Source organism: Mustela erminea, chromosome 9 (assembly GCF_009829155.1).
Source record: "Mustela erminea isolate mMusErm1 chromosome 9, mMusErm1.Pri, whole genome shotgun sequence".
Lineage (NCBI taxonomy): Eukaryota > Metazoa > Chordata > Mammalia > Carnivora > Mustelidae > Mustela > Mustela erminea.
In genome coordinates, this window is record NC_045622.1 from 560,227 (window position 1) to 585,706 (window position 25,480).

Genomic DNA, 25,480 nt, shown 5'->3' on the forward strand with positions numbered 1-25,480 from the left:
GCAAAGGAATGCGGTCCAGGGTTTTTGTGCTGCGTGCTGTTGCAAAGGTTCTGTCTCCTGCTTCCTTTTTGCAAGGGTTAGCACAGGGATGGAAAGGTCAGTCTTAAGAAATCTGATTACCACCCCAAAACGCTCTCACAGCAGGAGAGGAAGTCTTCTGGAGGACAAAGTGCAGATTTTGCATCAGTTCTGAGTTAAAACCCAGCTCTGCCACGTCCTGGTCCTCTGTCCCCAGACAAATCCCTTCGTCTTAATACATTGCAAAACAAAACGTTTTGTTTTGTTCTTCAGTGATGTTGTTGTTGTTGTCCTTCCTGAGGAGTCCTGAAGCAGGGGACAGTGTCATCCTCCCTGTGGAACAGTGGTCTTGGGGAGGCGAGAGTTTGGGCTCTCCCCGTCGAAACTGCCAAGGAGCCTTTCAAGTTCTTATGGTTTCCTCAGGAATTTGAAGATGTGACAGTAATATTGTTATTCTTCTTTTTTTTTGGACAGAGATCACAAGTAGGCAGAGAGAGGGGGCGAAGCAGGCCCCCTGCTGAGCAGAGAGCCCGATGTGGGGCTCGATCCCAGGACGCTGAGATCATAGCCTGAGCTGAAGACAGAGGCTTTAACCCACTGAGCCACCCAGGCGTCCCAATATTGTTATTCTTTATAAGGGCAGAATCCGTGCATGTTCAAGGGCCAGGTTTGAGCTTTGTGAGACGTGTTTCCTACGGGGGATGTCAAGCCGCTCACATCGCAACTGCGGTCAGCTCAAGGGCCTCTGCAAAAAGTCTGCTGTTCACAGTGTACTTCAGGATTTCCGCCCTGTTTTTGGTTCTGTATGCATCTTGCTAAGCCATCCAGTGTGCGGGAGTAGATTCTGCAGCGTAAGATAGAAAAGACAGAAGCCAGTGGGAGAGGTGGCCCTGTGTGCGCAGGAGAGGGAGTTGCCTGCGGGGCCGCGGCTGCAGCACAGCCGCCCCTCTCCCACCGGCCCGTGGATGGCCATTTCGTCGGTGGCCTCACCGTGAGGCCGTCACGCTCGTCTCGCTCCCAGATCCAGCTGCTTTTATCCAAGATCATACCAAGATTTGTGTACATACTTTGAAGGGGCTGTAGGATTTCACACTTCTTATTTTCTTGTAGTAAGTTCAGTATCTTGACTGTTCTTAGGAACAGGATAAGCTGAATCTTCCATTTGTTTCCATGCTGTGAATAACTAGGCACGTTTCTGACTCTGAAAGTACTGGTTTAGGAGTTTTGCTTAATTTCATCTCCTTGGTTTATATATTTTCATTCTGTTATTTAAAATTTGGCATTTTTAGGGGCGCCTGGCTGGCTCAGTGGGTTAAGCCTCTGCCTTCTGCTCGGGTCAGGATCCCAGGGTCCTGGGATCGAGCGCCGCATGGGGCTCTCTGCTCAGCAGGGACCCTGCTTCCTCCTCTCTCTCTGCCTGCTTCTCTGCCTCCTTGTGATCTCTGTCTGTCAAATAAATAAATAAAATCTTTAAAATTTGGCATTTTTAGTAGTAGAAGAGATTTTTTTATTAACATACAGTGTGTTATTTGCATAGGGTACAGGGCTGTGAATCGCCAGGCTCACACACTTCACAGCACTCACCATAGCACATACCCTCCCCAATGTCCATCACCCAGCCACCCTGGCCCTACCCTCCAACCCCCCAGGAACGCTCATTTTGTTTCCTCAGATTAAGAGTCTCTTATGGTTTGTCTCCCTCCCAGGTCCCATCTTGTTTCACTTTTTCCTCTCTTCCCCTATGATCCTCTGTCTTCTTTCTCAAATTCTGCATATCACTGAGGTTATATGATAATTATCTTTCTCTTATTTCGCTCAGCATAAGACCCTCTAGTTCCATCCATGTCATCGCAAATGTCAAGATTTCATTTCTTTTGATGGCTGCATAGTATCCCATTGTGTATATATACCACGTCTTCTTTAGCCATTCACCTGTTGTTGGACATCTAGGTTCTTTCCATAGTTTGCCTATTGTTGCCATTGCTGCTATAAACATTCGGGTGCACGTGCCCCTTCAGATCACTACATTGCTGGGTCATAGGGTAGCTCTATTTTCAACTCCTTGAGGAACCTCCACACTGTTTTCCAGAGTGGCTGCACCAGCTTGCATTCCCACCAACCGTGTAGGAGGGTTCCCCTTTCTCCGCATCCACCAATACCTGTCATTTCCTGACCTGTTAATTTTAGCCATTCTGACTGGTGTGAGGTGGTATCTCACTGTGGTTTTGATTTTTATTTCTCTGATGCCCAGTGATGTGGAGCACTTTTTCATGTGTCTGTTGGCCATTTGGATGTCTTTTTTGGAAAAATGTCTGTTCATGTCCTCTGTCCATTTCTTGACTGGTAGAATTAGTATAGTTTGAGTGACAAAATTCTTTTCAGCCCTTTTTCAGATTAGCATTTATATGAAATCTTAATCACCCACGTTTTGATGTAAGTCATTAAAATCAGCACACACTGGGGTCCAGCAATCTCTCAGGTACATCTACTTCAAGAACCTAATACTCTAGTGGTAAAAGAAACTGTGTTTCTTAATATTCTGGCTTTTTAAATTTAATTCAATTTTAGGATTTTATATATTTTCTTGAGAACAAAGGCGCAAAAGCGGGGGGAAGTGGCAGAGGGAGAGGGGGAAGTAGACACGCGGCTGAGCAGGGAGCCTGATGTGGAACTTGATTCCAGGACCCGGAGATCATGACTTGAATCAAAGGCCGATGCTTAACCGACTGCACCTCCCAGGCGTCCAAGTGCCTGAACTTCCTCTTTGCATAGTGGTGTTACCAGTAATACCAGCCTCTTGAATCAGCCTGATGTTTCCCAGGAGAATTGAAGTCCTCACACCAGAACTCATTCTGCTTTTACCAGCCAGTGAAATTCTTTGCCTCCGCCCCATGCCCCTGGTGCTCCAGTGGCAGCAGTGTCTCCATGCTGTGCCTTCCCACCCTCCGATGGAGGACTCCAGACTCTGCAGGCATCCCTTAGCACACTCAGCTAATCTGTTTCTGTTCACATTGAACTTGTGTTTCCTTGTCTTGAAGAAAAGAAAGACTCCTTTGCATCTGGTTGTGGTTTTCCTTTCCTCCGTGTGCATGGCCACACCTGTCTGCTTCCTTACCTCATCATGCTGCCGAGGCTGCTCCTGCCGCTGCCGCCAGGACTCCCCTTATTGCCATTTGTGGTGGCTCTATCATCCTGACCCGTAATTTCATTTTGGGGTAAAGTCAGTAAGGCTACAAGGACTTTGAAAGAAAGCTGGGTGTTCTTAGGGCAAGAAAGAAAGAAGGCTTTCTTTTCATTAATTCATTGACAGATACTTATCAAACACTCTTCTCATCAATGAGGATAGAGTAATTAATAAAATGAGTGAAAGTGCCTATTTTTCCTGGAGGTTTTGTTAGTTGGAGTTTGTTGATAGGAGGAAATAGGCAAACAAAGTTAAATAGATTAAATAGATAATGATAAAGGATCATCAGGAAAAACAGTGGAAGGGGAGTGTACGTTTCAGTAGGGTAGATTTTAGGTTGCGTGGAGAGGGAAGGCCTCTCTGAGAATAGGACATGGAGCAAGGCCCAGAGGAGATGAGCCAAGGAGCGGAGCACGATCTAGGGAAGAGCAGACCTCAAACCATTCATGTGGTGTTAGCAAGAATGCTTCTTTGAGGTATGAAGTGTTGTGGGTTTTTTTTTTTTTTTTTTTAAGATTTTATTTATTTATTTCACAGTCAGAGATCACTAGTAGGCAGAGAGGCAGGCAGAGAGATGGGGGAGGAAGCAGGCTTCCTGCTGAGCAGAGAGCCCGATGCGGGACTCGATCCCAGGACCCTGAGATCATGACCTGAGCCGAAGGCAGAGGCTTAACCCACTGAGCCACCCAGGCGCCCGGAGGTATAAAATGCTTTTACGAAGATTTTTGTTTTTATGGTAAAAAGGAAAGCTGGATATTTGGGGGCATTCTGTTTCAAATTGACTTACTAGGATAAAACAGCATTTTTCATGATTTAATCTTTTTTTTTTTTTTTTAAGATTTTATTTATTTACTTGACAAAGAGAGATCACAAGTAGGCAGAGAGGCAGGCAGAGAGAGAGAGGAGGAAGCAGGCTCCCCGCAGAGCAGAGAGCCTGATGTGGGACTCGGTCCCAGGACCCTGAGATCATGACCTGAGCCGAAGGCAGCAGCTTAACCCACTGAGCCACCCAGGCACCCTCATGATTTAATCTTATAGAATAAGACAAATTCTAAGTTAATTTTATTTCACATTTTCTTTGGCATCTAAGTGATTGCATGCTTTTATAGTTGGACAGTTTAGATAATGACATCTTGATTCCCTAAAGAGCTGTAGGTGTTTCTAAGTAACTGTCATTAGCTGAGGTGACATAGACAGCTGTATGGGGCTGTCCGCCGATTTACTAGGGCTTAATGGCTGTTTCAGGAAGAGAAATTTTAGCATTTGTATGCTTATGGAACATTTCAGTAAAATAACTGAGCTTCTGAGGCAGTAAGACTATGTTCTCAGTATTCACATCCCAATTTATTTCAGGGAGAAAGAAGTTCTAAGCACAAACATACAGATTCGTGTCCATATTCCAGAAGCCGTCAGAGTGGGGTCTTGCTCAACCCTCAGGTGGAGCCCTGTTTAGTTACGAACAGATTAATATGATCTGTGGAACTGACTCATTTTCAGAGAGGCCCAGCTGTTGAGTGTTGAGAAAACCCTCGGTAGTCAGCATCTTGAGCTCGCCGAGGTCTGTCTCCCTCTTCTGTACTCCTTAGGGTGGGGCGATTTTAGGAAGTACTAGACCCAGGGAATAGGCAGGGGCACATGCTTTGAAATTTAAGAGCCAATAGTAATCACTTGTCCATTTCCTTTCCTAGTTTCTTGACATGGAACAGGCAGTGAGAAGCATTTCTCTCCATTCTGTTCTTGAGGGCTGTAGGCTTCTCTCCGGTATGATTGTGTTAACCCCTGTGTGCGTGTCGCTTGGGATCGAGCAGCCTGTCTAGAAAGCATTCTGTGGTTTTGTTTGTTTAGTGGCTCATAGGGAGGGTTGAAAGGGAAGAGGAATGGGCGCTTACTGGGTTGGTTGAGGACCCAGTCTTCTGGAATGGGGTGCTTCCATGGCAGGACAGAAATGGGTTTCATCTGTCTTGTCTGGGCCTGTGCGAACGCTAGTGCCTGTGTTCAGAAGCCGCAGGTCACTGCTGGGAGAGTCTGGGCCCCGCCGGAGACCTGAATACTTGGAGCACCTTTCGCGGGCGTGCGGCTTACGGGCGTGCGCCGGGCAGGTCCCGCTGCTGTCCGGAGGCGGACAGGCCTTCCTGTTCTCTCCCTGTTTTCATCCCCTTTCTTCTCCTTGGAACTCTCCGTTTACTAGTAGATAATACTTGAGTTTCGTGCTGGCCAGAGTGCAGTGTGATCTTTCTCACCGTCTTACTCACCAGTTACCATCTAGTTCCATTTCAGAAAAGTTAGTGATAGAGTGTCATTTCCTTAAAGGAGAGAGAGCTCAGATTTGGAATTCAAACAGCCATGTAGAAAATGATTGCGGAAGAGGGGACTTCTTAAAAATAACCCTGATTTTTGGCCACTCCCATATTCAAAAGTAGTGTTAGTTTGTGATTGCTTAATAATAGGAAAACCTAGCATAGCAAAGCAGAGTTTTGTAATTTTGTCATCTAGAAATAAATATTGAGGGAACATTTTGATGTTTATCCTTCCCACGTTTTCTGTGTGTGTGCGCATGCACACACACACACACACTCACACACACGGCTCACACCGGCTCACACTGTACATGCTGTTTTATAAACTACTTTAGAAAGCAATATCACAAAAATAAATAAATAAATAGCAGTATTACAAATACTTTCCATATTAAATATTCTTCTAAAATATTTTCAGTAGCTGTGTTGTGGTCTGTCCTACACTATAATATTTAATGGACCAATCCCTTTCATTAGATTTTACCTGGCTTTCAAATTTTTGCTTTTATAAATTATACAGAGAGAACTTTGCATTAGTGTGTGAATATTTTTCTGGCTCTCTCTTCAGGATAATTTCTTAAGTAGTTTCATATACTTAGTATTTCTAGTTTCTGTTTCACTGAAGCAAACTTTGCTGGAAGAAGAAAACTAGTATTTCTGAAAGATGCCACGCCAGCTTCTATGTGGGATGCCCAGGAGTCTTTGAGTTCCCAGAGTCTTTGGCCCTTTTCAACCAGTTTTATAGATGAACAAATCTCTGTGCAGATGTAATAAGATATTTTGTAGTAAGTTAACAGTGTGCAGTACTTAACGTTCACATGTTTTGTTTATCAACTAACAAAGACCTTCCCCAGTCACGAGTTAGTGCAAACTTACAGATGAAGGTTTTAATTATGTTTTGGCTTTCGAGTATATATTTATAATAAGACTTTTTCATCCTTTTATGTTTTACCTAAGAGACTTCAGATCTAAAAAATACATGTTAATTGGCATTCTTGGGTCCTAGAGGAAAAAAAGTGGGTGATTCCCTTGTGAATTCTGGGTTTCAGTTCTATGAGTGCTGTCATGGAGGAGTAACTCATAAATCACCTTTTATCTGTAAATTAGAAGCAGATATAATAGTCCCTGCTGGAGATGGTTTCCTGTCCCTTAAGGTTGCAGGTGGTGGCTTCTCAGACCTTGCTCAGATAGGCTCTGGCTAATGAGAGTGGCCCACAGGGTGCAGGGGTGAGGGTGGACCAGGCAGCGGCGGGGGTGGGGGCTGAGGGCAGGCCATGTGGCTCATGGGGGAGGGAGGCTGACGGAGGAGCCATGGGCTCTGCTCAGGGGGTGGGGCGGGGGCTCCCAGGACCTGGTGTCTGTTGTCTCACGCAGTGGTTTGTTGTGTCTCAGTCACATCGATCAGACGACAACGTGGCAGGACCCCAGGAAGGCCATGCTGTCCCAGATGAGCGTCACGGCACCCACCAGCCCCCCCGTGCAGCAGAGTCTGATGACCTCGGCCTCAGGTGAGTGAGACATCGCCGTCCCAGCATGCCCACAGAGGCCTGGCGCGCGTCTGGCTCTCTGCAGGAGATGGTCACTATGTAATCTTTTAAGGAAGCTGGAGCACGGCTGACCATTCATTCCATCTGGTTTTCTTTGCGGGCCCTGCCTTTTCACAAAACTGTGCTTCGTCCAAGCCTTTTTCAGTCTTTAATTCATAAAGGGGCTGCCAACTGAAACCCAGCATTTTTAAAGTTTTAGTTCTGAAGTCACTATCTCAGATTCCTCATTTGGTTAATTTTGACATGCTGGTGTTTGACTCTACTGCTTTCTTTTGTCTTAAAGTTGGAGGTTTCTTCCCTTTGTGGTTTGGACGGGAAGCCAAGCTATGGTGTTCTTAACTACCATTTATTTGTTCATTTATTTATGATTTATTTATTTATTTGAGAAAGAGTGAGCAAGAGAGAGAGAACACGAGTTGGGGGGAGGGAGGGACAAAGGGACAGACAGACTCTGAGCAGGGAGCCTCACATGGGACTCAATCTCAGGACTCCAGGATCCTGACCTGACCCAAAGGCAGCCGTTAAACCCACGGAGCCACCCAGGCTCCCTTCTTTACTGTCTTTTAAGGTGCATACTTCTTCTGCCTTCAGAGTAACTGGAGGACAGCAGCGTATAAATCCCAGGCATCTTTCTGAAGTTCAGTGTGTGTCATTGAACACATTTCCACCCTTGCCACAGCAATAGACTTGAGTATGAATCCTTCTTATTTGGCAGTGTTTTTAAGTCTGCTGTTTTTCTCATCTATGTTACGCGGATTATAATGCCCATTACTAGAGAGTGAGAAATATTAAAGGAAATCAAAGAGTAAGTATGAAGCCTTTATTTACAGTTTCAGTGCAGAATAGGAACTCCGTAAAGGTTTCATTACTTCTCTAGTCCTCCGATACCTCTGTTCTGTGGGCCCCATTCTGCACCTTCGTGTGCAGCAGAAAAAGGCGCCCCTTGCTCTGGGAAGATGCAGCCCCAGACCTGGCACCAGGGACTGGAGCCTTCAGGCCGACTCTGACCACTTGCCTGCGCCCAACACTTGCCTGCTTTGCTGAGTGTCCCGGTTCTGAGCACAGGTGGCAGCCACAGTCCCAGGCAGCCCTGGGGCCTCGATGGCTTTCTGCTCAGTGTGTCCGCCCTCCTTGTCCAGCACACTGACGAGCACAGGATGTGCAGCTGCCTGTAGATATTCTCAAACAGCAGCCTCTGGTAAGAGGCTACCAGCTTGTGGGGTCTGCACGGCAGGTTGTCAGAAGGGCTGCTTGCCTAGGAGAGCTTGTAGAATTTGTTACGTCCTTCTGCCCCCAGAGATGATGCCTGTGTTTGGAGTGTTTCTGCTGTTCAGAACTCTCTGTTCTTGCCTTTGGTGGGCTGAACACTTGAATTCTAAAGAGTTAAGTGCTGACAAGAAAGATAATGCAAGATTCAGGACTAAACTTGTCTTGTCATGAACTGTCTTTATAGAACTCTTGAAAAAAGATAACTCCCTAAATCTTCCATTTTAGCTTACTTTAATAAGAATATATTTATTTATTTTCAGAATCTGTTTTGTATGTGATATTTAGATCAAAAGGTTCACGGCAAAATATTATGCAAGTATTTGATTAATATTTTTACTTGACATCTAGGGTTTTTTTAATCATCAAATTTCCAAATAAAAGTTGTGAAAGCTTTCTTGTACTTACAGTCCAACAAGATGATTCACATTACTCATTTTGTCACACTCCACCTAAAACTATGCCTTGGAAACTAGTAATAAATAACTCATTAATTTAAGGTTTATTTTGGAAGATTTAGGCATTTTGCATCTAACAAAGTTGATTGTGTTTCTTTTACTTATTTATTTATTTTTAAAGATTTTATTTATTTGACAGAGATCACAAGTAGGCAGAGAAGCAGGTAGAGAAAGAAATGAAGGGACGCAGGCTCCCTGCAGAGCAGAGAGCCCAATGCAGGGCTCGATCCCAGGACCCTGAGATCATGACCTGAGCTGAAGGCAGAGGCTTTAACCCACTGAGTCACCCAGGCGCCCCTGTGTTTCTTTTAGAATATCAGTTTTTTCTTTGTTTACTTATTAAATTTTCTAATGGTAATGGCCTTGAGAAATAGGGAGAATTTGTATTCAGATTTGTGTTTAAAAATCAAAAGTATGTATCAATTTATTTTTAGTGGGTTTCAGAATATTTGTGTTTATATTTCCAACTCTTTTGTAAAACATAAAGTGTGTTTTACACACTGCATGTAAGTTAGGAGGCATGCTTACTTGTAGTTGTATTAGTAAACAGAGGTGACATTGGCAGAGACAGTTGGAGCAGAGTGGCCTTAGCAGTGGAAGGTCTAGTTAGAAGGTCGGAAGTGCAGAATTGGCCTGAAATAGGACAAGCCCCCCAGAGAGGCGTGGGCCTGCGTCATGGTAGGAGGGGCCAGTCCGTAGTCAGAGGGAGCCTGTCGGACATGCTGCTGGGGTCTGCGTGGTCTCTGTCAGGGAACCCTCACGGTGGCCAGTGAAGTTCTGTGCCAGTTGGTTTGTTGTTGGGTGTTTTTTCTTTCTTTCTTTCTTTCTTTTTTTTTTTTAAATTTTTCTTTCTAAGATTTATTTTACAAGAGAGTGAGTGGGCGCAGAAGCAGGGGGAGAGGGGGAAGCAGACTCCCTGCTGCGCAGGGAACCTGACGTGGGACTGGATCCCGGGACCCAGGATCGCGACCCAGGCTACAGGCAGACACTTCCCTGATGGAGCCCCTGGGCACCGGGAGTTCTGTGCTGTTGTTATCAAAGTTACTTTCCCCAAATCACGCAGCTGTCAGTGGTCGAAGCCAAGACTCGGTGCTTGGTGACGGGCTCCGGAGCCCATCCTCCTCCTCTGCATGGGAACCAGTGTTAGGACAGGGCCAGAGAGGAGCCTCCAAGCCCACGAGGGGACAGGACCTGGGAATGCATGGGCACCCTGGGGAATTGCTTCTGCACAAAGGGTGCGTGGGGGTGCTGGGAGAAGGTGGTTCTGTGGGTCATCACAGCACACTGTGCCTTGCAGAAGACAGCGGTCATTGTCTCTGCTGGGCCGCTAGGACAGCACGAGCTGTTAAGAAAGGAAGAGACAGATGTGGCAAAACTAAGAAGTTTTTTTTAACCCCAAACCTAAAACTGATCCTAAAAAGGAAAGGGAGTCACCAGAGTTTGAGAATGAGAATAGGATGTGAAGTAGCGGCGGTGTGAGAATTCTCGGAAGGTGTGGCATGTGGGGCGTGCGGTGGCTGGTGCACGCTGGTGCGGGGCCCAGGCTACGGAGGGGCATGAGGGCGGCAGCCGCGGAGCCCGCACACTCGAGTCCTGTCCCTCGTCTCTTCCAGGCTAGTGCCTGTTTGGGAACAGAAAGGACTCAGACGCAGTCTTGAAATGCTTTAGAAGGACTGTCCTGGGGACTGCCGTCTTGGCTGTTCTTCACACTCCCGCAGAATGACAGCTCACGGGTCCCCGCAAGAAGGTCTCCGGCCAAGGGTCCCTTCTTCCCTCTGGATGCACCTGCAGGGCGTGGGGGCCGTGCTCTCTGCAGGGAGGTCAGAGGAAAGGCCCTCCTGTGCGTGGGTTCTCCACATCATCTGTGCGTGGAGACTCCTCGTTTAGAGCCTGGAGACTGAGTGAGCAAGGAGTCCCTGTGAGGGTATTTCAGTGAATGGGAGGGCGTCTCCCACAGCACAGCAGCAGGCGGCTGGCGGCTGAGCCCCGGTGTGCACAGCTTTCACCCTGAGGGGACGGCAGATGGAGGAGGAGCCCCGCACGTCTCTTCGGAAGCACTCACTGGGTCACTTGTCCTATGCGCAACTTTTGATTTACATTTTTACTGTTAATTATTTAAGCAAGAGCTTTCGAGTTTTGCTTTTTTTTTTAAAGAATGAATCTAGGGGCGCCTGGGTGGCTCAGTGGGTTAAGCCGCTGCCTTCGGCTCAGGTCATGATCTCAGGGTCCTGGGATCGAGTCCCGCATCGGGCTCTCTGCTCAGCAGGGAGCCTGCTTCCCTCTCTCTCTCTCTCTGCCTGCCTCTCCATCTACTTGTGATTTCTCTCTGTCAAATAAATAAATAAAATCTTTAAAAAAAAAAAATAAAATAAAGAATGAATCTAGCTCAGTGTTCAGGTCTGTTTCTGATCAGACCCTACTTCCTTAAAACACAGTCACTTTCTTTAGACTCTCCAGACCTGTTTTCTAAGTTTTTAGTGGTTCACAGTACTGACTAGTTTTTTAAAATTCTAATTCTAAGATTTTATGAAATCCTATTTCTTTCATTCAGTCTAATTCAGTTAACAAAGTGATCAGTTTACTTCTGTTTTTACAAGTCCTTTTTCAAAGTATGAGGCTGAAATGATGGATTTCATTGCTGCCCTGGCTATCCATGGTTTGTAACTGGCCACCAATTATCATGTATAATTGAGAAATCACATATTTGCCACTTAAATGGAAGACGTGGAAAGGATTCTAGAGATGGGACTTACTAGATTTGGTAAAGTAGGTTGTATCTTTTAATTGTCCATTTCATGGGCAAATAAGTGACACTGAACCTTGTAAAGGGAATTTGAAAGGTGAAGAACAGAAAACAAAGGGGCACCTGGGTAGCACAGTCGGCGGCTGGCTCTGTAATGACCTCAGGGTCCCCTGGGCATCGGGCTCTGCGCTCCGCTGTGCGGGGCGTCTCCTGGAGATTCTCTTTCTCTCTGTCCCTCTGCCCTACCCCACCTCATGTTCGCTCTCTCTCTTTAGACAGATAAATAAGTGAAATCTTTAAAAAAAAAGAAAAACACTAAAAGGGAACTTGACTAATAAAGTAATAGTCCTATTTTACTATGCATTTAAATATGTAACACGGTCTTATATAGATAAGTGCATCTAAGCCCTGTCCTGTTGAATTACTTGAGGTGACGGGCGCCTGGCTGGAGCATGCGGCAGCTCCTTGTCTCGGGGTCCTGAGTCCCAGCCCCATGTTTTGGGTAGAGATTACTCTTTTTAAAATTTTTTTTTGACAGAGAGATTCAGCGCAAGCTGAGAGAGGGAGAAGCAGACTTCTCCACTGGGCTAGGAGCCCAGTGCGGGGTTCAATCCTAAGACTCTGGAATCCTAACTTAAGCTGAAGGCCGACACTAACCTACTGAGCCACCCAGGCGCCCTGGGTAGAGATTTTTTTTTAAAAGCTATTTAAAGTACTTGAGATGATTGCCCTTCAGAAATTCTATTAAGCGAATTCTGCTACAGCACGTGAGCGGCCCTGCCATACCTGGTTGGGAGCGGTATCCAATTGTCCTACATTCTGAGAGTTTGGCCAACCTTAGTGACTTCGTTTAACATTAGGAAATACGGACTTGAGGAGAGAAAGTGTGCTAGTCTTCTTTGACCAGCTTTATCTATATGAAGATACTAAATTTCTAGTAGTCGTTTGTTAACTACGACCCACAGGATAGCTGAATCTCACAGCAGTAGTAAAGTCAGGAAAGTGACCTCTCTGATGACCCTGAGATAGCTTAATGGCAAAAGTCTGCTGCCCATTTAGAACTGTTCAGAATCGTAAGCTTTGATTTAAATTAAGCAATAACCCAATTTTCTGCTTTTTAAAAACATACCTTTGATAACAGTCCAAAATCAAGTGTCTTCTTATAGGTAGATTTTAAAGGAGTTTTTGTTTCTGTGTTTTAGAAGGGGGCATATATTTGGCTAACGTCCACATGTGGCGCACAGTGCAGCACTTTCAGACTTCCCTCTTACGAAAGCCTGCACGGGGTTTCTGGGGAGTAAGTCTCGCTGGGTGGAGCAGATGCCCTCGATCATGACAGATGATGCATGTCTGAGGAGTGTGCCCAGCACCTCTCTGTGGCGGGCAGACGTTCAGAAGCTGGGCGAGGGCTGCCGAGCTCCCTGCCTGCCCGCCCGCGCTGCGCCATCTCTGTGCCGGCACCAGACACCAGCGGGTCAGAGATGGTTCCCCAGGAAAATTGGCAGGTTGAGAGGTGATGTGAAATGGGAAGGGGACAGGTAAAAGCAAAAAGTAAAAACCTGAAAAGCAAAGGAAGGATGAGGGCGCAGAACACCGTTTCAGAGCTGACGACAGGTTTCAGAGCTGGTAATTCCTGCTTCCTGTGTGGTAGCTCACCAGCTTTGAATTATGCTTTTCAGCTTGGGAGTGAACGGAGACAGGATGGCTAATAAGGGTTCCAGTCAGCTGGACGAGGGTTTGAACCGCAGCTGTGTCACTGCTGCGCGCCTGCGCGACCTTGGACAAGGTCCCACACAGGCACACGGGAGCTCCCTGTGCTGCGTTTCTTCATGCAGGGATCGGGAGTAGGGGACTAGCAGCGTGGAACTTGGCATAGGGCTGTCCCGGAGACGCGATGCCACAGTCGTGGGACAGGATCGGAGATCGGGGCATAGTTACAGATTAACCACAGCACCCAGTGCTCTCTACGTATGGTGGATAGAGTAAGTAAATATCATCTGGTCCCACAGTTTACATTTTACTCCAACAGGTAGCCACTTCTCATTTAAAATAATTTTTTATCACCAAATATGGGCCCTTGGCCCTTTCCCAGTTATGTGTTAACTTCTGGCATTTAGGTTCTTACACGTTCTCTGTTTGGTATATATAGGTGGTAGAACGTTAAATATAAATATGGTTTTCTTCTACACGAGTTAAAATTTTTTTTGTTCTTCTGAAAGTTCTTGACGGTTCTAAGATGGAAGTTTTGTTAACCTGAGTCATAATAAATGGAATGAGATACACTTTAGTGTATCTAAATAATCAATAAAACCAAAATAAAACAAAGCCCAGAGTCAGAGCAGTGAATGGACTAAGAGAGATGCTGTATTTTATTAGTTGTTCTCAAGCTCCTATCCCAAATATCTTTTTTTAAACCAAAGTTGCTTTCTTTTTGGAATGTCTGTAAATTAAGAAAAGATGGCCACAGGGAAAGGGAAAATAGTAAAAGCATAATAATCAAAACCAATGGAACTAATTCTCAGGAAACTTGGTTTGTTTTACATAGTTTGTGTTTTGATTGTTTTTGGTATTTATGCTCCTCAAGAACAGTTAGTAATATGGAAAGAAGAACCGAACCATGTTTCTAGTGTAAAACCATAGAACAGCCAGCTCAGGAAGGACCATTGTGCATGGACAGGGCGTGGGGGCCGCGAAGACCAGAGTGCTGGGGAGTGGACATCGTACATCAGGCAGGGCGTCCGGCCTCTCGCCGAGGACCATGGCTGCCGCCACCTGCCTTCTCCCCTGGCGTTCTGCCGGGTCACACGGCGCCCGAGGCACCGTCGATCACCGTGGTTTCAGGACTCAGCTGTGTCCAGGAGCATGGCTCCTGCCAGGGCCGCCCATGGCGCCTGTTGCGCTCCGACAGAGCCTTTCCCTTCCTGTCGCTGGCGAGTGCTCTTCGAGGTGACCCACTCCAGTCGGGACTGTTGACTTAGGAATATTTTCTAAATGGTAGTAGAACTGAGGATTGCCTGAGCAGGGCTGCAGCATTTGGCAGACAGAACAGTAGATGCTGCTGGATTGTGTCTTAATGCTGAGTCTAAGGAACCCTCCGCCCCCAAACACAGAAGCAGAACTTTAAAGTCTGGAGTTGAGGGACGTGTTTACATATTAATGTATTGGCCTCTACAATTTACAGCATTTTGAAGTATCTACTTCCTCCTTCCTTTATTGAAGAAATCCCAGCTAATCATGTCATAAGGTAGAGTTTCTCCCTCTTCTGGAAGCTTGAGAGCAGTAAACTCCATTTTCAGAAAAGTACTTCCTTCCTGTCTTGTTTGCTTTATGCTTGAGGCTGTCTGGTACACTGACTGGGGACATGGACAGATGCAGGGCTGTCGAGTCACCTGGTCTTAGGGCACAAATAACAGATGTTTTTAAAAATCGAGCAGTTTTTTTGAAGGGACTGTTTGGGAAAGTAAAATTCATTTGAATTCTGGAAGATACTAAGAATTTTTATGCAAATACTGAAGCTAATGTTCTGTCATTTTAACCAACAGACTAACTTAGAGGGGAGTCAGGATATTATTAAAGAATATAAAGAAACAAGTTGACATGTGAGTGTTGTCGTCTCCAGCTCACTCTGGGACATGAGTTATTATTACAAATAGAAGTGTGTGTTCAACTTTCTTTTTAGTGATTATTTGTAGAATTTTGGAAACTTTGCTCAGCTTTGGAGCAGAGAGGAGGAGAAGGAAATTCAGTTATTTACATTTAAGAAAAAAATGCCTGTTTTATTTCTTCTCTGGATAGGGATAGAATATTATTTTTGTCTTTCCCACTGATTTCTAAATACTTCTGGTTACTCTATTGCTACAGTAATTTTATGAGTCATGAGAAGAATATTTGTGTGAAAGATTAAAATGCTAATTCTTTAAAAATGATATCCATAGACTACCATATATAGGCAGCATCAATGAAATAAAACAGAATTCTGCAACAATAAACAGAGGGGGTAGCAGAGCTCGTACTAGGTCAAACATTTTTTTCAAAGGTGGTTTCTTCAGGCATTCTAAAGTCTGAACTTACAGAAGCTAATCTCTCATAAATTTATTACAGAAAGTCTGAACTATTATGTTAAAATATAAAAGACTCCAGTTGCCCTGAAGAAAGCTTGAAGGGTTGTGTATTAGAAAGTTCTCTGAGCTTGTACTTCGCCTTTTCCTCTAGTATGCTCATTCTTTCAGCTATCACAAAGATGAAAATGAAGTTTTTAACGTTTTTTAAAGGCTTTATTTATTTGAGAGAGCTAGAGTGTGTGCGTGTGCACACAGGCAGAGAGAGAGGGACAAGCAGACCCTGTGCTGAGCAGGGAGCCCGACACTGGCCTCAGTCCCAGGACGCTGAGATCTCAGCCAGAGCCAAAATCAAGAGTCGTGCGCTCAACTGACCGAGCCACCCGGGTGCCCCAAATATGGGAATGACTTTGAACAAAGTCTCAGTTTTACCTTGAGACAGTTGTTCCCCTTCTAAATTATTCCTTCCACGAATACCACATGCCCCACTTTGTACCAAGTGCCCGAGTGGCCACTGAGACTACAGCATCATGTTAGAACAGGTTCTCCCTTTATAATGACAGCAGCAAATGTGTGGGCAGGTGTAGCACTAAAGTGTCGAGCAAGGAGAGGGCCGTGTGAAGGTGGTCGGGCATGATCGGGAGGTACAGAAGGCGGTTTAGAAGGCAGGCGTTCATCCATCCCCTCAACAAACCCCGAATACCGAGCCTGTGCCACGCACTCTCGTAGATGATGACACACACGAGCAGCACACGTGCAGTGTGTCACGTAGTTAAAACTGGCAAGAGAAAAGTCAGTTACGGGTCGGAGAACACTTGGCTGGGCTGGAGGGAGGTGGTGCTGTGTTCGCTTTCCAGGCCCAGATGCCCCGTAATTGAGCAGAGACGTGAATGAGCCAAGAGCTGTGCAGCTTTCTGGGGGAGAGAAGGGAATGTTCCTTGCATCATGCAACAGCCGGGTCGAAGTTGCAGAAACAGATTCGGGGAAAGATAGCCCAGAAGCTGTATCATATAGGAGCTTACGGGTCTTGAACAGAGGCGTTCTCTAACAGGAGGGCGATGTGTCAGGTGCCAGTGTAGTGACCCAGGGGGCTGGAGCCTGGAGCCGTGGTACTAAGCAGCTGGCTTTAGTACCTGAGCTAAGTGAGTGTGAGCTTAGGTGTGTCCAAGGAAAGGGAAGGCAAGGGAGCTTGAAATCCCCTGAGCCGCTGAACGCGTGCTGGGAACTCAGAAGGCTTTTGTGTGGTCAGCCAAGAAGTCTGAGCTTTATCCTGATGGATTTGGGAAACCACCAAAACCATGACTCTTCTCTGGGGCCCTTTGGCCATGGCAGGACAGACCTGGTGCTATTTCTGTCGTCTGATCAGTTTGTCTCTGAGACCCAGGGTTATTTTCTGACCAACCTGTCTCTTTGCTTTGTGCATGAGTTTTAGTAAGTTAAACACATGACTAAAACAAAATTGCACAGCTGTTCCAGGAAAGAAGTAGGGAACTGACTTTTTAAGAGGCCGACTACAGGGCCACCTGGGTGGCTCAGTCATTAGGTGTCTGCCTTCAGCTTGGGTCGTGGTCCCAGGGTCCTGGGGTCCACCCCCGCATCGGGCTCCCTGCTCTGCAGGAAGCCGGCTTCTCCCTTTCCCATTCCCCTGTTTGTGTTCTCTGTCTTCCACTGTCAAATAAATAAAGTCTTAAAAAAAAGAAAAAGTACCGACTATAAGCCCTGCCCTCTGTCAAGCGCTTTTTTTGTAGCCTCTCTGAACTTAACCGGCAGGAGTGATCCTGTCCACTGTGCGTATGAGGAAAGTGAGCACTGGGAAGGTTAGGGAACTTGTACCAGGTTAGAAGGACAGGAGTATAGGCTCCAAGAACTGACTGTAGGTCCTTCGTGTTAACATCGGGTGAGCAGACGGAGGGGGAGCTGAGCTCGTGCACAGTGTGGCTGAAGGGACATGTGCATCATGGCTGGGCCCCAGCCTGCATGTAGGTGGTACCTGGGCTGTGGGCTCCCCAGCCTGGTTGCTGGTTTGGCAGAAGACTCTTCTAGCTCCCTGCGTGACCCAGGAGTGCACCCCGACTTAAAGTAATAAAAGAAAGGGACTGGTCACCATCTTGCCTTTGCTTTTGTGAAGCAGATTTTAATCAGTGTGCTCATAATCTTTTTAGCTTCTAGGTCTGTACACAATGACACAGCCTTGACCTTGTGACCTGGGGCTGCGTGCTTTAAGTCACTTTTTACCCTGAGAGTAAAACTGTTGTAATGGAAACCAGAAAAGAAATCGTTTCTTCTCCCACAACTAGATTTCATAAATGACATTTTCATCCACTAGTGCATTCACGAATACTTGCCCCACATTGAGATTATTGAAGCCAAAGAAAACTTAATGACAATAATAGTTAATAGTGATGGCACACAGCAACTGCTTCAAGTGTGTCTACTTGAAAACTTCATTCAGGGCAGCATTTCAGTAGGGACTCTTGAGAGCTCATGAGATCAAACATGTAGACTTGGGATGCTCACGTCCGTGGATAAAGAACTGTGGAGGAGTTGGGGGTGAATATGTGTGAGCTCCTGTGTTCGAGAGCCACATGTCTGCAGGTCATAGTGTCCCTAACCCCAGGGGCAGTTTCTGGTCGGCGTTGCCATGTTTGTTCTGATCAACCTTGAAAATAGAGCATACCCATTTATGAAAAAATCGAGACCTCCTTTTTTATATTCTGAGACGGAATTATAAATTCTTCCCATGCTACTACCTGGTCTATAGTTAAGCTCCATGTAAAAGAGCAAATTCAAGACAGTCTGCAGTAAAAAATGAAAAAAAAAAGTAATTTCAGTACATCGTGGGGAAAGTCTTACTCATGGAGTAGAATTGAGGAAATTTTCCCAGAGCTGTAGTGTGAGAAAGCGGTAGAATTTCAGTGGACAAAAACAGTAGAGGCTAGGGGCTTCTGGGCGGCTCCGTCGCCTAAACGTCTGCCTTCAGCTCAGGCCCTGATCCCAGAACCCCCACATCCTCGGGCTCCCTGCTCAGCGCGGACTCTGTTTCTCCCTTTCCGTCCGCGCCCCACCCCCCATGCACGTGCGCTCTAGCAAATACAGATCTTTACCGGGGGCGGGGGGGGGGGGCACCTGGGTGGCTCCGTGGGTTAAGCCTCTGCCTTCGGCTCAGGTCCTGATCTCAGGGTCCTGGGGTCGAGCCCCGCATCGGGCTCCCTGCTCAGTGGGAAGTGTGCCTCGTCTCCCTGCCCCTCGGCAGCTCCCCCCGCTTGTGCTGTCTCTCTGTTAAATAAATAAAATCTTTTAAAACAACGAGTAAAAAATCGCTGGGAGTGCTGACAAGGAGTGGCTCGCTGCGTAACCAGCGTGATGGAGTCCCCGTAGAGGACGCAGGGACCTGAAGCAGCGGGAGAGGCGGCGTCCGCAGGCAGAGGATCCCGGGGAAGTGGTGTCCCCCGCGGGGCGGCCGCGCTCGGGCGGCGTCAGGGAGACGCGCCGTCTACGCCACAGCGTTCGTCGAGCAGATGCGTCGTCGGTCTACAGCGAGCCCCGGTCAGTGTGCGGACGTGTCCTGCGAGGTGGCCGTGCGCGGCTGGCGGAGGAGCGCGCCCCGCAGGGACGCCACGGCGGCTGCGCGGTGTCTCGGACGTCGCGGCAGGCGGTCAGGGTGACCTGAAGCCCGTGCGGGGACCGGAGGGCCGGCGTGCCCCTGCTGCGGCCGGACTCGGCCTCTCTGTGCCGGCAGCGGTGGCGCCCGCGCCTCGGGTCTGCGACGCGAGTCCGGAGACGCCGGCCGAGAGCCCAGGCGGCCTCGCGCGGTCGGAACGCTCCGTGACCCCGAGTGCGCGGTCGCGGGCGCCTGTGAGTGCGGGCTCTCGGGGCTGCGACCACGTCACTCCGCAGTCGTGCGGCCGGGGGCGGGGAGAGGTCGCTCGGGTTAGCTCGGCGGTAGCTTCTCGGGGTTTCCATGCTGGCCGAGGCGCCGCTGATGGGCCGGCGGAGGCGGGAGCCGGGCGTGGGCGCTGTGTGGCCTGCGGGTGCTGTTGCGGCGGGAGGTCCGGCCGGCCGGAGCCGGCGCCGTGGGAGCTGCGAGGTCACCCCCTGCCCCCGCGGTAGGAAACCTTCTCGAGGCGCGTGGCCTCCGTGGACGAAGCACTCCGGTGGGGCCGCCTCTCCTCGTCCTCTCACCACAGTCCGAGCGTCTCCCCCGGACGACACCCGGCGGGCCGCGTCGGTGGAGCGAGCGCCTCTTGGTCTCGGGAGTGCGCTCTAGCCCCACGGGGGGTAGAGTTCTTCCAGGAGAAGGCCGACCGCTGTGCCTCCACCTGCCACACGCGAGGCCGGTTCTCAGACGTCCCGCTCCTTCGGACCGCGCGGGTGCGGGGGCGCTGCCGTCCTGGGGTGTGCACCGCCGGCCCCTCCGCGCTACCCTCCGCGCTGCGGCCCTACCGGGGCCGCTCATGCCCGGACCATCCCGGGGCCCGGCGCGTGCCATTGGAGCCTCGGCCTGACAGGCCCGTCCTCCGCGCAGCCCTTCCCGGGCCGCCCGGTTTGTTCGCGTTCGCGTCGCTTTCCGCCTCCCGCTCCGGTCGCGCCAGTGATGGAGACGCCGCACCCACGTGAGGAGGAAAACGCAGATGTTTTCTCTCACAAGCCAAAGGGTTTTAATTGAATTTCTTGTCCGTTCGCCTCAGTCCCCGCTCATCCGCGCTCCCGAGTCGTGCGCGCTCCCCGGACAGGGACGCGCAGGAGTGCTCGGGACGCCGGAGAGGAAAGCTCTGGGCCCGCGTCTCACAGGCCGGCCTGGAGGGAAGCGCACGTCGCCAACTGGCGCTGTGGGACGCGGGCTCCTCCTCTGAACCGAGAACGTCCAGTCGAAACCGTGCGGCCTCCAGGGCCCGTCGCATTCCCACGCGGTCGTTAGCGGCCGGCTTCTCCGCCACAGTCGCTCGAGCCGTCCGGCGTGGTTTCTTGCTGTTTTCGGAAGGAGAAGCCGTTCTCCGGTGAGGACGCGCGGCCCGGACGGCTGTGGCGGACCTCGCTCCCCGCTCTAGGGACCTCGTGCGTGTCGTTCGCAGCCGCGCAGTGCGCCAGAGCGTGGTCTGGGAGCGGCCCTGGCCCGCGGCGCGAGCTGTGGCGGTTGTGGGGACGCCGGACGCCGTGAGCGAGCTCCGCGGCCCGCGCACACTTGGGACCCTGCGAGCCCGGCGGCGTCCGGTTCTCCTCAGAAGTTCTGAGGGCGGGACTCGGCTGTTCCGTGCGCTTTAACAAACCCTCCCAGTGACATCGGTCGCAAGTTCTAAATCATCTTACGCAACTAGCGTTTTGCTGCTTCCATTTTACTTGATTTTCTCTTCACATTGACGGCGCTGCATCTGTAACACGTTCAGTCGGAGCATAAACCGGACCCGGGCGCTCACTGTGTGTCGGTCTCCTGCGGCCTCTCCTAAGTCTCCCTGGGACGCCGGACCTTACCCCGTTAGCGCTCGCGCAAACGCCGTTGAGTCAGACTGTCCGTGGCCTGTGACCTGATGACTCAGAAAATCTGCCACTCTTGTTTTCTGTGCTTCTCGTGGTTTCTCAGCATAATGACCTCGAACCCTGCGCTGAGTATTTCTCGGGATTTCTCCAAAGGTCCATTTAGCCGGGATTCTGTTGTGTACGTAGGAAGCCCAGATCGAGCTGGTGGTTTGGTTCCACACCGAGTGTCGAGCCCGCGCAGAGCTGGAACCCACAACCCCAGACCAGCGGTCGAGCTGGGCCCCAGAGTCAGGCGCTCATTCGACTGAGCCACCGGGCGCCCCTGGGTCTGTATCATTTTGGATGCTGACACTGAAGGTGGAAGATTTGTTTCTTGTCCCTTTCCTTTCTCTACTGCTAAGGATTCGATTGTGACACGACGCTATTTAAAGGTCACCTTTCCTCATCTCCTTTGCCTTTGATGAGCAGCTTTCTTTCCCTATAAAAGAAACATCCGATCTTGAGCCTTTTTCCGTCTAACATTGTATTCACCCAAGCGTTACACGAAAAATACACATGAATACGGAAAGCATTGGTTTTTTTTCTGTTTGACGTATTAATTTGAGTGCTTATTAAATGTATGGGAATTCTATCTCCTACGCACCTCATTTAACTCTTTAAGTAGAAATAGAGTGTGAAAACAGGCAGCTGTCCCCGTGTGGATGGCAGTAGGACAGTTCCCGTTGTGTCTTCATGTCTGAGGTCAGTGCGCTCCCAGCTCTGGTTCTGGTATTTACGGCGTAGGAGAAGGGTGTTAGTGAAAAGTATTCTGAACTTCATTTTTTTTTTTTTTTTAAAGATTTTATTTATTTATTTGACAGAGAGAAATCACAAGTAGTCAGAGAGGCAGGCAGAGAGAGAGAGAGGGAAGCAGGCTCCCCGCCGAGCAGAGAGCCCGATGTGGGACTCGATCCCAGGACCCTGAGATCATGACCCGAGCCGAAGGCAGCGGCTTAACCCACTGAGCCACCCAGGTGCCCCCTGAACTTCATTTTTGAAGGCTACTGTTTTTAGTGGAATACTAAATAATCAATGATTTATACATAACATATTTGATGTGATATGGTTACATATGATAAATACTTACTGATTTAAACTTGCGTAAAAGGGGATAAATTCACTATTTCCGCTTTACAAATTTAACGTAGGAAATACTTTCCTAAGTTTTGGGGAATATGTTGCTGTGTTTGGGAGGCAGCGTATTGTAGGGTTTATGTCAGAGACCTGGGTTCACACCTTTACCTTGACCAGGTTTCCTGTCCCCCAGGTGGGTGACATCCCTGCACAACCCATATCTCCTCCATGGGACACAGATGAGAACGGTGCCTGGTGCGCAAGGCTGAAAGTGGCCGTGTCCTTAGAGTGCAGTGGCCGTGGACGGAGCTGTGGCAGTGGGGTCTGTGTGCTGTTCTGCTCCTTAGAACAGTCAACACGAGTTAGGGACCCCTTGGAGATCTAACACAGGGAAAGGGATTTCTGAATTCTCATGCATTCTACTTCATGGAGCTTCCCAGAGATTGGATTTTGTACAGACTGAAGATTTGGGGCAACCCTGCACCCATCAAGCCTGTTGGGGCCATTTTTCCAACAGCATTTTCTCACGTTGTGTCTCTGTGTCACTGTCACATCTTGTCAGTTCTCGTAATATTCCTTACTTTTTCGTCACTATACTAGTTACTTTAATCTGTGATCTGTGACGTTTCGGGATGCCATGAGCCATCCACATGTAAGGTGAGGAGCTTAATACGTGCTGTGTGTGTGGTGACCGCCCCAGGGCCCCAGCTAGTCCCTCTGCCATCCCCCACCCCCCAACCTTCCTCCTGACACTTGGGGTCTTGACAGTAGGCCAGTCAGTGGCCCTGCTGTGACCTCTAAGTGTTCAAGTGAAGGGAAGAGTCACATGTCTGTCCCTTAAAGTCAAAGGCTAGAAAATGATGAAGCCACTAGAGTGCTCTTGCCTCACAGTCCAGTTGTGAATGCAAAGGAAATCTCTTGAAGGAAATGAAAAGTGCTACTCCAGTGAGCACATAAATAAAGGAAACCAAGCAGCCTTATTGCTGACAGGGAGAAAGTTCTAGTCATCTGGATAGAAGGTCAGACCAGTCGCCACATTCCTGTAAACCAGAAGCTGATCTAGAGCAAGGCCCTGACTCCGTTTAGTTCTGTGGAGGCTGAGGGAAGTGTGGGAACCTGCAGAAGACAGGTCGGGAGCTGGAGGAAGTCAGTTTGTGAGGCTTCAGGAATGTGAACGGGTGGGTGAAGCAGCAAGTGAGCCCGAAGTTCCCGCCAAGATCACAGCACATTTCAACATAGACAACACAGCCTTCTTCGGGAAGAAGGTGCCTTCTAGGACTTCCACAGCTGCAGAGGAGAAGTTGGTCCCTGACTTCAGAGCACAGGCTGACTCTGGATCGAGGCTCATGCAGCTGGCCACTTTGAGTCGCAGCTGCTGCCCAGTCCCAAACTTCTGCGGGCCTCCGCACAGAGGACATTCAGTCAGCTCCACCTGCGCCCTCGGGCCTGCAGCCGTGGATCCAGGCGTCGCTCTAACTTTTGGGTCTTACCACAGAAGAAACGGGTGTTGTAGAGCGGCAGCTGCCGTGGGTGGTGGCTCCTCTCGCGGGTCCGGGCGGAGGAAGGGGAAGAGATTCCCTGTTCTCGATGCGGTAAAGAGCGTCGTGGCTCACGAGCCATCAGATGTACAGCAGAGCAGCGGCCCAGGCGGGACTTTGTGGCAATGTCGGTTCCCACCCTCAGGAAGACTCGGAGGGGTCAGGAGCTCGGGGTGGGAGGCAGCTGCAGACAGGGTGGACACAGCAAGGGCACTCGAGTCAGACCTGGACACAGGGCCAGGCAGCGGCTGTCTCATGAGCCAACTTGGAAGAGGAGGATGTGCTGCTCGGGGCTGGGCAGAGACGGTGGTTTCCCGGGCTGGAACCTCCCGGGGAAGGCGCCGCGAAGATGGTTGAAACGGCAGCAGAGGGCTCAGTGTCCTGTCGGCTCTGCTGATGGAGCAGCTCCGGGTCTGAGCGGGGGGACCCCCGTCTGGAAAGAAGTTCTCCCGCGTCAGAAGACGCTCGGCCGGCCTCTGGGGCCGCAGGAACGCGATCCTGATAGGAGAGCAGATACACGCAGCCACTGCCTGGTTGTCTTGGGAGCTCGCCGCGGCCGCCTGGCCTTCTGCAGCCCACAGCCCGGCTGGCGGCGCCCTCAGCACTGCGGGGGGACCCCTGCCTGCCCGGAGCTCAGGACCCACAGCCAGCTCAGATAGTGCCAGCAAATTTAACAATGAAGTATTTTCAAATTAAGGTATGTACATTATTAGTTTTTTAAAGATATAATGCTAATTCACACTTAACAGTGTAGTGTCAACATAATTTTTAAGTGCACTGGGAAACCAAAAAATTCATTTGAGTCACTTTATTCTAGTGGTCTGGAGCCAAAGCCACAACATCTCAGAGCTCTGCCTGTACAGTAAGGTGTATGAAGCCATTAAAAGGAAAGAGATCTATGTGTCGTGTCAAGAAGAGATGCCGTTATCTGTTAGGTGATGAAAGCAGGTACGGGGCAGGTGGAGCCTGGCCTCGGTGGGTGTGAGTGTCTTATAGCAGCAGAGGCGCAGAAGAGGAGTCTGGGACATAGCACAAACTGAAGTTGTTTAGCTTTTCCCCCGGGGAGCGGGTCAAAAAAAACGGACGCTTTTTCCACTCTGCGTTTCTGTAGTTTTTAACATTTCAAAAAAACTATGAAAGTGAATATGTTTATGAACAAAAAGTTTAATAAACAGAAGGCACTGGGTTTAATAACATTTATTATTCATAAACACGTTAATGGAAAATCGCGTACGTACTACATGATTTTAAGCTTATTTATAGAAAGCTCCAACTCCTACGTGGCAGGGCCTTCATACTGAGCGTGTCCTCAGCCCTGCCGGCCCGTGCACGCGAGCATGAGGGGACCGCGCCGCCAGGAGGACACGCGTGTGCACGGGTGACGGCGGCCTGCACGGTAGCTGTCGGCGCAGAGCAGGAGAGAGAACTTAGGGAAGGCTGGCTCGAAAAGCTGACCTGTGAGCTGCTTGCAGGATGAATAGGAGTTCGTAAGGGTTAGAGTCAGGGGACGTTTGTGTGAGAGGAGCAGGAGATGCAAAGGGGTGGCTTGCCTTTGTGCTGAGTTGAGGGGAACGTGGGATCAGGTTAGGGTTAGGGTTAAGAAATGAGCCCAGCAGGCATTTCCCTTTTGATGGTCGAGAGGAAAGGAACTGCTTTTGCAAGGAACAAGTTGCATGGAGGAGTTGATGAGTTGGTGCTTTAAGAAAGTCCGGGTGGCTGTCTGGGAGGGGACGGTGGGATGAGGGGAGGTGATGAGCAGTCCGGTGCCAGGGAAGGACACTGG

General features: G+C 49.1%; 1 protein-coding gene across 4 annotated transcripts in view; it reads left to right on the forward strand.

The window, feature by feature from the left end:
* YAP1 (Yes1 associated transcriptional regulator) overlaps positions 1 to 25,480 on the forward strand; it is a 109,799-nt gene that overhangs the window by 47,204 nt on the left and 37,115 nt on the right. For all 4 annotated transcript variants that reach the window (XM_032360536.1, XM_032360534.1, XM_032360537.1 and 1 more), the window contains exon 3: positions 6,892 to 7,007. In XM_032360536.1, the coding sequence (XP_032216427.1) occupies positions 6,892 to 7,007 (116 nt within the window). The remainder of the gene's footprint in view (positions 1 to 6,891; positions 7,008 to 25,480) is intronic.